At 37.7% G+C, this 13,455-nt stretch overlaps 1 protein-coding gene across 11 annotated transcripts in view; it reads right to left on the bottom strand.

The window, feature by feature from the left end:
- LOC128019171 (membrane-associated guanylate kinase, WW and PDZ domain-containing protein 1) overlaps positions 1 to 13,455 on the bottom strand; it is a 137,681-nt gene that overhangs the window by 20,852 nt on the left and 103,374 nt on the right. For all 11 annotated transcript variants that reach the window (XM_052605236.1, XM_052605238.1, XM_052605231.1 and 8 more), the window contains exons 14-16: positions 6,557 to 6,818; positions 3,713 to 3,804; positions 3,265 to 3,457 (exon numbers count right to left, since the gene is read on the bottom strand). In XM_052605236.1, the coding sequence (XP_052461196.1) occupies positions 3,265 to 3,457; positions 3,713 to 3,804; positions 6,557 to 6,818 (547 nt within the window). The remainder of the gene's footprint in view (positions 1 to 3,264; positions 3,458 to 3,712; positions 3,805 to 6,556; positions 6,819 to 13,455) is intronic.

Below are 13,455 nucleotides of genomic sequence, written 5' to 3'. Positions count from 1 at the left end.
GTAAGAAAAACATCATCAAAGTAGTCCATGTGACATCAGAGGGTCAGTTAGAATTTGTTGAAGCATCGGAAATACATTTTGGCCCAAAAATAGCAAAAATTACTACTTTATTCATCATTGTCTTCTCTTCCGTGTCTGTTGTGAGAGAGTTCAAAACTCTGCAGTGTAGTGATATCCGGTTCATGAACGAATCATTCGATGTAACCGGATCTTTTTGAACCATTTCACCAAATCGAACTGAATAGTTTTAAACGGTTCACGTCTCCAATACGCATTAATCCACAAATGACTTAAGCTGTTAACTTTTTTAATGTGGCTGACACTCCCTCTGAGTTAAAACAAACCAATATTCCGGAGTAATTCATTTACTCAAACAGTACACTGACTGAACTGCTGTGAAGAGAGAACTGAAGATGAACACCTAGCCGAGTCAGATAATGAACCAAAGATTGACATACACATAGATCGATTACAAAACTATACAGGTATTCAAGGGCAGGCTCTAAGATGGTTTAGATCCTACCTGTCTGATCGCTACCATTTTGTTTACTTAAATGGGGAATCATCTCATTTATCATCAGTAAAGTATGGAGTGCCACAAGGATCCGTCCTAGGTTACCTACTATTTTCAATATACATGTTGGCCCTTGGTAATATTATTAGAAAATACGGAATTAGCTTCCACTGTTATGCTGATGATACTCAGCTATATATCTCAACGAGACCAGATGAAACCTCTAAATTATCTAAGTTTACAGAGTGTGTTAAAAATGTAAAAGATTGGATGAACAATAATTTTCTCCAAGTAAATTCGGATAAGACAGAGATATTAATTATTGGACCAAAAAACACTACACAGAATCTTGTAGATAACAATCTGCAACTAGACGGATGTACTGTTACTTCCTCTAAAGTCAGAAATCTGGGTGTTATATTAGACAGCAAACTGTCTTTTGAAAATCATATTTCCCATGTTACAAAAACTGCATTCTTCCATCTTAGAAACATTGCCAAGCTACGAAACATGTTATCTGTTTCTGATGCAGAAAAGCTAGTTCATCCATTTATGACCTCTAGACTGGACTATTGTAATGCACTTCTAGCTGGTTGTCCTTACCAGGTCAAGAAAATATGATCATATTACTTCAATTTTACAGTCTCTGCACTGGCTACCTATTAAGTTCCGTATCAGTTACAAATTATCATTACTTAGCTATAAGGCCCTAAATGGTTTAGCTCCTGCGTACCTAACTAGCCTTCTACCACGTTACAACCCATCACGCACCCTAAGGTCACAAAACGCTGGACTTTTGGTAGTTCCTAGGATAGCGAAGTCCTCTAAAGGAGGTAGAGCTTTTTCACATTTGGCTCCCAAACTCTGGAATAGCCTTCCTGATAATGTTCAGGGTTCAGACAAACTCTCACTGTTTAAATCTAGATTAAAAACACATCTCTTTCACCAAGCATTCGAATAATGTATCTCTTAAATTGTGAGTGTAGTTGCATCTGATCAAATGCACATTTTTATTCTTTAGCTTGGGTTAAACTAATTAATTTTACTTTGTTGGATCAGCAGCTATGCTAATGATGTCTGTATTTTGTTTCTATGTTTTGCTAGGATTTGCTAGTAACTAGGATTTACACAAGCTCCAGTCTGGATCCAGAACACCTGAGAAGAGATGATGCTGACCCACAGAGGACCTCAGATGATGCTAACCCTGAATCAACAAACAGAACTAACAAATATTGCTACAAGTGAGACTGCATCATATAATAATAATAATAATAATACTAATAATAATAATAATAATAATAATAATAATAATAATAACAATAATAATAATGTTCATCATCTGGCTGACTACGTCTTGTATTAATTTTTCTACAAATCCTGTCATACGTGAACAAACTGACAGTCACCACTTATAAGCTATTACTACATATTGTAGAAACATAATTTTCTGTAAAGTTGCTTTGTAATGATTTGTATTGTAAAAAGCACTATACAAATAAACTTGCATTTAATTGAATTGACTTGTTCACGGGTGAAGAACCGTTTCTGTCAGAGGCGTCCGATTCGTGAACTGAGGAGCTGATGATACTGTGCATGTGTGATTCAGCGTGAAGCAGACCGACACACAGAGCGTCTGAACCGAACTGATTCTTTTGGTGATTGATGCTGAACTGATTCTGTGCTAGTGTTATGAGCGCAGGTAAACCAAAGGCTTGAATCAAGGGCAATCATCACCAATGACATCATTACGCTGAGTGCAAAAGAACCGGTGAACCGTTTTTTCAACTGATTTATTGAATTGAACTGTCCGAAAGAACTACTGGTGATCAGAAAACCAATGCAACCGGTTCTTGACCTTGAGAACAAGTCAATCTTTCATTCGTTATCTGGCTCAGCTTGGTATTCATTTTCAGTTCTCTCTTCACAGCAGTTCAGTCAGTGTTTGAGTACATGAATTACTCCGGGATATTGGTTTGTTTGAACTCAGGGGGAGAGTCATCCACATTAAAAAAGTTAATGGAGACGCAAACTGTTTTAAATGATTCAGTTTGATTTGGTGAACTGGTTCAAAAAGATCCAGTTACAACGAGTGATTCGTTCGTGAACCGGATATCACTAAACTGCTTTGTTTTGAACTGTCTCTCACACAGACACGGAAGAGAAGACAATGCTGAATAAAGTCATAGTTTTTGCTATTTTTGGACCAAAATGTATTTTCGATGCTTCAACAAATTCTAACGGACCGTCTGATGTGACATGGACTACTTTGATGATGTTTTTCTTACCTTTCTGGACATGGACAGTAGACCGTACACACAGCTTCAATGGAGGGACTGAGAGCTCTCGGACTAAATCTAAAATATCTTAAACTGTGTTCTGAAGATAAACGCAGGTCTCACGGGTTTGGAACGACACGAGGGTAAGTTATTAATTACATAATTTTGATTATTGGGGGGAGTCATCAGAACAATATCATGCAGTTTTTCTTTTGATATTTGAGTAAATGGGAAGGCAAATATATATTAGTGGTAGTCTCCCATTCACTGCTATAGAAGTTTACTCAACTATGACGACTTCCGCTAATAAGAAACCTGGAAATGTGGAAAAGATTGGCAGGATTTTAAGCATGTTACACTCTAGTGTTCTGTAGTGTTAAGTGATGAGAAATGAAATAGAAATACAAAAACAGCAACTACAAAAACTTCATCAAAATGTAAATCAAACTAGAAAAAGAAATTAAAACTGTGTACCTCCATAAGTAGTTTTGCGGCGGACGGTGAGGTTGACGTGACCCTGTTTAGCTGCCTGCTGCATGAGCTGCACCACCAGCTGATGAGACTTCCCCACCACCGCCGTGCCATCCACACAGATGAGCTCGTCTCCAGAGCGCAGACGGCCGTCCTCGTCCGCTGAGCCATACTTCACTATGTGCCCTATGTAGATCTGCCATACATTTCATGTGAAGAACACTGGTAAGTAAGACAGCTCTTGCATGCTGTAGACGGTGACATAAGCCAGTTGATGTACATCACTGCCTCACTGTGTTTCTCTTATAACTGGACCCTGTTCTCCATATCACACTCGAGTGATTGGGACAGACTTCAGTATCAGTTACAGTTCTTATGGTTGCCGACAGAAGGATGCATGTATATTTGCATGTGTGTGTGTGTGTTTGTGTATGTGTGTTCTCTGACTCACCGGTTCTCCGGGTTCATTTCCCCCCAGGATCCGAAAGCCAAAGCCTGTGTCTTTCCTCCAAAGAAAAATGTCTTGTTCTTGAGAGTCTGGCACTGAAAATAAATAAATAAATAAGTTTATTTGCTAGCATGTCTCCAAGTAAAATATTACATAGAAGATACACAAATACATTGCAAACTCCCTACCAGTTTTAAGACTTCTATTGTTAAAAAGCCCATATAATTTCACAAAGCTCAGCTTTACAAAAGATACATTTTTAATACAAAAATGTACACACATTTCTCGATAATGACTGATGGTGCCGCAAATGGCAGCCGAGGATCATCGCTCTTCAGTTGTTTTAGTTCATTTTTCCTGTTTTTTGTTTTTCATACTCAATCAGTTTCACCAGGGATGAACTATTGAGCATTTGACAGAACACACCACAAAACCTCCTACCAGTTTTTGATTATTGTCATGTTTTGTTGAAAGATGTTGTTGGTGGAGCAGCGGCACTGATCAAGCACTTCAGGACACACAGATGGGGAAGTGAGCCAGCAAGCTCAGGAAGCATCGTCCATCTGACAAATGTCCGCTCTCAACCCAAGAAAATTGACAAACTTTTTCTGCTCTTCCAGACAAATAAGGATTTCTCACACTCTGCTGCTGTGTGTTTCACAGAAACCTGGCTGAATGACGCCCTCCTGGACAGCACTCTCCATCGTCCTGACTTAGGTACAGAAACACGTTTGTTTGTTTAAAATAGAATGTGTACTTCATGCTTACATCAGTTGGTATATTTATACATACATAGGGGGAAAGAAGAAGCCACCTTATACATTACATGTACACACGTTCCTTCATGTACACATTCTGGTATGGTAAAAATTAGCCCCTCTCCCTGTGTCTGTCATATGATCCTACATGTTCATGCAGACTTAAACTCATGCAGTAAAACTTCACAAATAAATATAAATAATATTAAAATAACAAAGTTTCAATAACAAACTCTAATAAAGCAAATCTCTCCCATGAATTACCAAAATACAGCAATCATGTTACAAGTCCCACCAGAGACAGCAATATATTTGAACATTGTTACACAGCAATAAAGGATGCATATCACTCTGTTCCACAAGCCGTTTTGGGGCTCTCTGATCACTGCCTTATACCAATCGTACAAGCAGAAACTTAAATCTGCTAAACTTGTAGTGAAGACTGTAAAGAGCTGGACCAACAAAACAGAGTGGGCTTTAAAAGCTTGTTTTGACCTCACTGATTGGAGTGTTTTTGAAGCTGCTATCACTGATCTGGACGAACTCACAGAGACTGTAACATCCTATAATAGTTTCTGTGAGGATATATTTATTCCTACCAGGACTTATTTAACATTCAACAATGATAAGCCATGGTTTACTGCAAAAACTCAGACATCTTTGTCAGGCCAACCCTAACCCTAACCCTAACCCTGAATAAAGAGATAAGAGTGGCTAAAAGGATCTATGCTAAAGAGTTGGAACACCATCCCCCTGCACTGAGGTGAATCAACAACTTGCTAATGACCTGAATGAATTTCATTGTAGATTTGAAACCCCCTACACCCATTCTGACCATCTCTCTACACAACCTTTAAAGGTCCTTTGACATGAAAATTTCCCTTTCTGAGGTTTTTTAAGTTTCTAGAAATTTTAATCGGTGTAAATCGAGATTTTGCTATATTTCTCTCCCTTTGAGAAAATGGAATCAAGTGAATCAAGCCAGTGACTAAACGATCAACTTCACATTGTTTCTCTTAGTAGCATGAAACAAATCTGTTATTTAAATTGTGATTTAACTACCGAGAGCGATCAAAGAATGCTCCCTTTATTTTTCCGGAGCTGTTACACATCGCGAAACAGAGCATTCAAGCCAGAGGGCTAATGTCAGGATATAAAAATGCTTTTTATTTCTAAATTTTAAATGTAAAAATCATACTAACAATATAAATACACCTAAGGAAACATTAAAAAGCATTTAAAGAAAAGGAAATAATCCATGTCATGGGACCTTTAACACCTCCTGTAAGGATTATTGGTGCTCCCCTGCCCACCCTTCAAGAACTGTATACATCCAGAGGGAGGAAAATGACTCAGAAAAGGACTCTGGATCCCACACATCCAAGTTAACCCCTTGTTTAACTTTTGCCACCTGGCCAGTGCTTCAGAACCACAAATACAAGGACAGCCAGACACCAACTAGTTTCTTCCCCCAGGAAATCTACCTCATGAACAGTTAAATGTTCCCCACTTATGCAATAAAAATGTGCAATAACCTTATATTTATTTGTTACCACCTCCATCCTAGTACATCCATGCATCTCACTTTATTCTGTTCCATTATCATCTATAGCACAACTGTTCATACAATTTATTTATTTTGCAATATTTTTTTATTTTTTTTATTTTACATATGTGTATTTTTTATTTATTTTTGTCTGTGTGTTGTCTCTGTGCACTGGAAGATCATGTCACTAAAACAAATTCCTTGTATGTACTAGCAAACTTGGCAATAAAGCTCTTTCTGATTCTGATTCTGAACAGGACTGACAGGGAATTGGCACTATGAGTGGGAGCCTTCAGGAGTCACCCAACAATCTGACACCAAACCGGCCTGTGTGTTCAAGGACATCTACTGCAGTACATCCTCAAATCATACTGGCATAACCTTTAAAACTAGTCATACACATTAGACATCAAGAATGCTGGGGGTTCAATTTAATGCAATATATGTCATCCGTAGGACACCAGAATGCAGTGTGCTTACATGGAGTCTTGCTCTTCAAATACTCTATAGTCATGTGTATCTGCTTTTTTCCAGACTACTCACCACGGCTCTCGTACATACTCCTTGACTGTGCCCAGATTTTGAAGGGGTCCGGTTTCTTCTGGAATGTCCCGTTGGCTGCAGAGATGTCAAAGGGGGGAAGGACGGGCAGCGGCTGGGTGGGAGGAGGTGGCATGGGTGGAGGGCCCCCCAGGGTGTCAGCGGGCACTATGGGCTCCGGGCAGCTGGGCGAGTCTGTGTGTGTGCTGCGGTGACTGCATATGCTGTGCTGAGAGCTGCCCTGACTGTCCTTCCTTTCCAACTGCTGAGAGACACAGAGATTCAAAGGTTTACTCTGTAGGACTAGTTAACTAACAAAACTGTAGTCATAATTTACCAGTTGTCATGTTATTTCAACCTAACATTATTTTTCTTTTATTTTTCTTTTTTTTACAGTGGAACACAAAGGGCGATATCCAAGGCAAATGATATACAGGACAGTGCCACACTTCCAACACTACAATAAAGTAGTTTATACAAATTATTCTGAAGCCACACTTTTGAGCAACAGACCAAAAATGAAGTTGTTCACAGACAGTTGCATATGTCACAGTGGAGAATCTCATTCACGCTTGTGTGTGTCACACCTGTGAAGCAGTGGTACATGCAGGGGCGTAGCCATCTTTTCGGAAGTCAGGGGGACAGAAATTATATACATACAGTGGGTATGGAAAGTATTCAGACCCCTCACTCTTTGTTATATTGCAGCCATATGCTAAAATAATTTAAGTTAATTTTTTTTCATCATTACTGTACACACAGCACCCCATATTGATAGAAAAACACAGAATTGTTGACATTTTTGTACTTTCCGTACAACACCGCCACAGCACGATGCTGCCACCACCATGCTTCACTGTTAGGATGTATTGGACAGGGGATGAGCAGTGCCTGGTTTTCTCCACACATACCGCTTAGAATTAAGGCCAAAAACTTCTATATTGGTCTCATCAGACCAGAGAATCCTTCAGGTGTTTTTAGCAAACTCCATGCAGGCTTTCATGTGTCTTGCACTGAGGAGAGGCTTCGTCGGGCCACTCTGCCATAAAGCCCTGACTGGTGGAGGGATGCAGTAATGGGTGACTTTCTACAACTTCCTCCCATCTCTCGACTGCATCTCTGGAGCTCAGACACAGTGATCTTTGGGTTCTTCTCCTCCGATAGCTCAGTTTGGCCGGACGGACAGCTCTTGGAAGGGTTCTGGTCTTCCCAAACGTCTTCCATTTATGGATTATGGAGGCCACTGTGCTCTTATGAACCTTAAGTGCAGCAGAAATGTTTTTGTAACCTTGGCCAGATCTGTGCCTTGCCACAATTCTGTCTCTGAGCTCTTCAGGCAGTTCCTTTGACCTCATGATTCTCACTTGCTCTGACATGCACTGTGAGCTGTAAGCTCTTATGTAGACAGGTGTGTGGCTTTCCTAATCAAGTCCAATCAGTATCATCAAATACAGCTGGACTCAAATGCAGGTGTAGAACCATCTCAAGGACGATCAAAAGAAATGGACAGCACCTGCTAAATATATGAGTGTCACAACAAAGGGTCTGAATACTTGGGACCATGTGATATTTCAGTTTTTCTGCAAAAATGTCAACAATTCTGTGTTTTTCTGTCAAAAAAAAAAAATAATAATAATAACTTAAATGATTTTAGCAAATGGATGCAATATAACAGAGTGAAAACTTCAAGGGGGTCTGAATAATTTCCATACCCACAGTATGTGTGTATATATATATATATATTAGGGCTGTCGCGATATACCGGTATTGACCGTGATATTCAAATAAACAATTATCGATATTGTGTTAATTCAGTGTATGAGGATATACCGGTATTAGTGATAACCGCAATATTTAAATGAACAGTTCTCTTATGATGACACCACATGTAAATACTTGGTAACAGTAGCTGGTTGAGTGCCCAGGTGGCAGTACCGTGATTCTGCCTCATGTCCTGACTTTCCTCTAGTCTTGAGGCGGGATCATGACAGACCCGTGTTTTGTGTACAAGCACATGGCCTTGTCTTTGGGCCATGTGCTTGTGTTGTCTCGTCCCCTTGCCCCGCCCCCTTGTTATCCTAGTCTAGTCGTGATTGCCTCATCTGTGCCACCTGTTGTGTCTTAATTAGTTCTCCTATTTAGATCCCCTAGTGTGCTCTGTCTTTTGTTGGTTCATTGTTATTGTTTCCACATTGTGATATGTGTTTCTACATGTTCCTGTGAAATATAGTTGCTCTTGGAAGAAGACGTTGTGAGACCTGTTATTGTTTATTTGTAGTAAGTGTTCTTGTGTTTCGAGTCTTTGTTTATTGTGTCTACCCAGTCTTGTTAAGTTATTTAGCATCTGCCCTAGTCATTGTTTTCCCCCTCGTGGGTTTTGTTTTCCCCTTTTTGTGTAAATAAATCCTGTGTCTTGTGCATTCCTGTCTGCAAGTGAGTTCCTCCTTACCCTCCACATGACAGCTGTCACACAAGACACCACACTCGCAGCTTCTCTGAGGAGAGCTGTGTTCATCAGAGTTATTTTACTAGTCATAGACTAGGAAATATTATATAACCTATTAACAGCGGTTTTCTGTGTTCATACTTGAGCAAAGGGTGATTATTTTAAGAAGTACCGTGTTTTCTTTACTCGTCTTATTTTTGTATTTGCAATCAATACGGCCTGTGCAGTAACACTTTATTTCTTTCTTTGTTCAAATCTATGAACCGTTACACTAAAAACGGATTTTGAAAAACTGAGCGACCACATTGCTACATTAAACTCTGTAAAATGTTAAGTTGGTCGCAGTGCCATGCACTTAATGCCTCATCTGTGGTCATTCTTCAATAAGATTCATTAGTTAACATTAGTTAATTACATTAGTTAACATAAATAAATAACATACATAATAATTAACAATATTTCCACCGCGTGTTCATGTTAATTTCAGCATTTACTAATGCATTGTTAAAATCACAAGTTGTGTTTGTAAACATTAATGTACTATGAACATTGAATAACTTGATTTTTATTAACATTAACAAAGATTAATAAATTGTGTAATAAATGTATTGTTCATGTTCGTTAATGCATTAAGGTTAACAAATGGCATCTTATTGTAAAGTGTTACCATTAATATTTATTCATCATACTGTTGAACTTGACAGTATTTTCTCTCTTGTTATTTCATAAGAGCTTCAAAGAAGACTGAGAAAGCCAGAGTCTTGTGTCCTGCGTTTATCAGTATCAATATTATGCTCGTTGTGTGAAAAAGAAAAACTCAAACAAAGTAAAAAATAATTTGATATCTTCCCCACCCAAAGGTTTCTATAGATATCACGATATATCGACATTGTGAATTCTTATGGCCACAATAACCATGATATGAAAAATCTAATATTGTGACAACCCTTATATATATACATTAGTGGTGGGCATAGATTATTATTTTTTTTTTTATCTAGATTAATCTCACTGTGATCTTAAAATTAATCTAGATTAAAATGGCTCATTCGAATTCTGCCGAAGGCATTCAGAATATGTGTGTTACCCAAATAAAATTGACAAACAGTAAGTCTTTGAGAAGGGGTTTATCAAGCTAGGTGGTGCATTAGAAAAGGGGCTCATCTCCTGTTTCCAAAATGCATCACAAAGTGCTTGAAAAAGCTGGAAACTAATTCCACATTGCACAAGGTGCAAACAACCTTACGCCTGATTCACACCAATGTTTATGTTTTAAGTTTGTAGGTGTCAAGGTACAGAAACCAAATAATTAAATGTAAAATAGCACTGGATCTTCAATGTAAAAATGAAATATACAATCAAATCTACATTTATTCAGACACCTTCAATATTTCTCACATTATTACAGTTTTGCTATATATATCAAAAAATATATCTGGTCTCTGAATAATTTTTGGTTTGACTGTTAAAACTACAAAGTAATTCATTCAAGAGCGGTGAGTGATCTTCATTTTCTTGGATTAACATTACAGCAGTCAGTCGCTAAATTAGGCGCGGTCCCTTTAAGAGACCATGAACGCATCCAATATAATACACATCCCATTTTTTTCCTCAACTGTTTACTTTCACTTCAGAAATAACTCACAGTTTTTTCGAGCATAATTTCCAAGGTGAATATTTTGTATGTATTTGTCTGCACGAGCAAAAATAAGCAAATTCGATGTTCAAGTGTTCTGAGACGCCATTCTCTGCGTGAGCCTTTTTGTGCGCTTGCGTGTGCTTGCGTGTGCCTCAAATAAGGACAGCTACAAGTGTATGCACTATTATTATATTTTATCGACACGAGTGCCTCAAAAAAGGACTTCCACTGACTTACAAAGATGCATAACAGCTACAACTGTATATGCATTACTGTATATGTATATACTTTATCGACACAAATTGATAGGTCAGACAGCAAACAAACAGCCACCCACAAAAAGCCTGTGTTTATATATATTTTTTCGCAACTTGTTCTGAGCAGCGCTGCTTATTTCCCCATTAATCCACTCCTCAAACAAGTGCGTGCCAGGTAACTTTTCAGACAGAAGAAGGTTTTTTGCATCCCTACAAGAGATGCACCTCAAGCTTCAGTCTTTAACAAACAGCCATGTATATCGGTTCTTACAGTCTCTCCACTGCTGGCTGTTCCAGTTTAACGGGAATGAGGACTCGGAGCAAGAGGGGTTAGGATAGTGAACGGTGTAGCAGTCGATTCTGTTCCCCTTTACGCAAACATACTACAATTCTTGCGTAGTTGCCGAGTTACTATACGTACGATCAGAACTAGCGTGCGCAAGAAGCATGACTGGATGTACGGAAAGTCAAATAGTTAAAAGTACCGTCCCAAATCCTAAACTTGAAAATAAATTTAAGACGAGAGGTTTTTCAACTTGAAATGTAAAAACATAAGACAAAAATAACGGAACAACTGCAAGATGAATAAGAAAATAGAGTGTGAGAATCATTTTACTATGTTGTACTGTAGCAAGAAATGTGTCGCTTTTTGCTTTCCTTACATCCAGGGGTGTTCGGTGGGTTTGAATGCGGGAGTGTTGCCAAATCCGCGGAATTTATGCTAGTACTTTGGGAAAATGTTTGATTAACTATATGGTTGGGTTTATTACACGGACCTGGCAACCCGAGGGGAAACAGACATTTCGAGGGGAACAGAATCGACTGCTACACCGGCCTCTGACGAGCTATTACCATCTACAGCCAGAGATAACTTTTCTTCAGCTTCTTGGTTGTCACAGTGGGCGCATGGCGGGAGGTCTAATAAGTGTTTGCAGCAAGTGAATCAGTCGTGCTATTATAATGTCATCACTACACAATTTCTTAATAAAACCAAAATTAATTAAACTGCCTTGTTTTCTTTTTACCATTGCTATGATGCTATAACTGCAGAATGAATTAAGGACTTTGCGCGTGATAAATGGCCTCCAACGTTTATTTTTTTTCTACGAATATATGACGTACTAACGGGTAATTTGCAGCGCAGCGCCCCCACACATTGATGCTCATTACAAGAATAGCATGTATAGTAATCTTTATTGAAGTAAATTAGGTTTTAATCGCCGTCATGCATGATTGAATAATATTTTGCTATTTTACACTTAATAATCCATCATGATCACATTGCACAACTGAAATTGCACTTCAAAATATTCATATTGTCAATATTTTTTGGGACCCCCCAAAATTTCACATTTCTCGTTTTCAGGGGAGCCCATGTCTTATTAAGGGGAGCTGAGCTCCCCCTAGCTCCCCCGTAGTTCGCACTATGATCCTAGCTCGCTTAGTATAGACCCAGCTCCCAACACAACTTTGAGAATAGATTAACGCCGATATTTTTTTATCGCCTGATAGGAGTCTCGCTTTAACACAGCACGATAACGGCCCACCATATATATATATATATATATATACTGTATATATATATATATTTTTTTTTATTATTTTTCCTATTATAACATTTCTGTAATCTTTATATCCTACCAGTCAACAGTTTTTGAACAGTAAGATTTTTAATGTTTTTAAAGAAGTCTCTTCTGCTCACCAAGCCTGAATTTATTTGATCCAAAGAACAACAAAAGCAGTAATATTGTGAAATATATATTTTTTAAAATAACTTTTCTATTTGAATATGTTTTACAGTTTTACAATGTAATTTATTCCTGTGATCAAAGCTATATTTTCAGCATGATTAATCAAGTCTGCAGTGTCACATACTTCAGAAATCATTCTAATACTGATTAGCTGATTATCAATATTTAAAACAGAGGAGTTATTTTTTACAGTATTTGATGAATAGAAGGATCCAAAGATCAGCATTTATGTGAAATAAAAAGTTTTTGCAACATTATACACTATATCATTCAAAAGCTTAATCAGTATACATTTATTTTTCGGAAAAGAAATTATAGAAATTAATACTCTTATTTAAATTAAATCAAAAGTGATGCTAAAGACACAATTTCACAAAATATATATATATATCTATTTCAGATACATGCTGTTCTTCTGAATTGTCTATTCATCAAAGAAACCTGAAAAAATTATACTCAGCTGTTTTGAACATTATCATAAAAAAAATGAAAAATTTGAGCAACAAATCAGAATATCAGAATTATTTCTGAAGGATCGTGTGACTGGAGTAATGATGCTAAAAATTCAGCTTTGCAATCTTAATAAATTAAATTTTGAAATATATTCAAACAGAAAACGGTTATTTTAAATTGGCTAGTAAAAATATTTCAAAATTTCACTGTTTTGCTGTACTTTGGATCAAATAAATGCAGGCATGGTGAACAGAAGAGACTTGGATACTTAGAAATCTACAACTGCTGGACAATAACAAATAATAATGTGTTTATATAGTACAAACACTTTTTATTACACAATAAGGCAGAATAGT

Source organism: Carassius gibelio, chromosome A8 (genome assembly GCF_023724105.1).
Source record: "Carassius gibelio isolate Cgi1373 ecotype wild population from Czech Republic chromosome A8, carGib1.2-hapl.c, whole genome shotgun sequence".
Lineage (NCBI taxonomy): Eukaryota > Metazoa > Chordata > Actinopteri > Cypriniformes > Cyprinidae > Carassius > Carassius gibelio.
The sequence above is the reverse complement of the archived record's forward strand: the minus strand, read 5'-3'. Positions and strand labels throughout refer to the sequence as shown.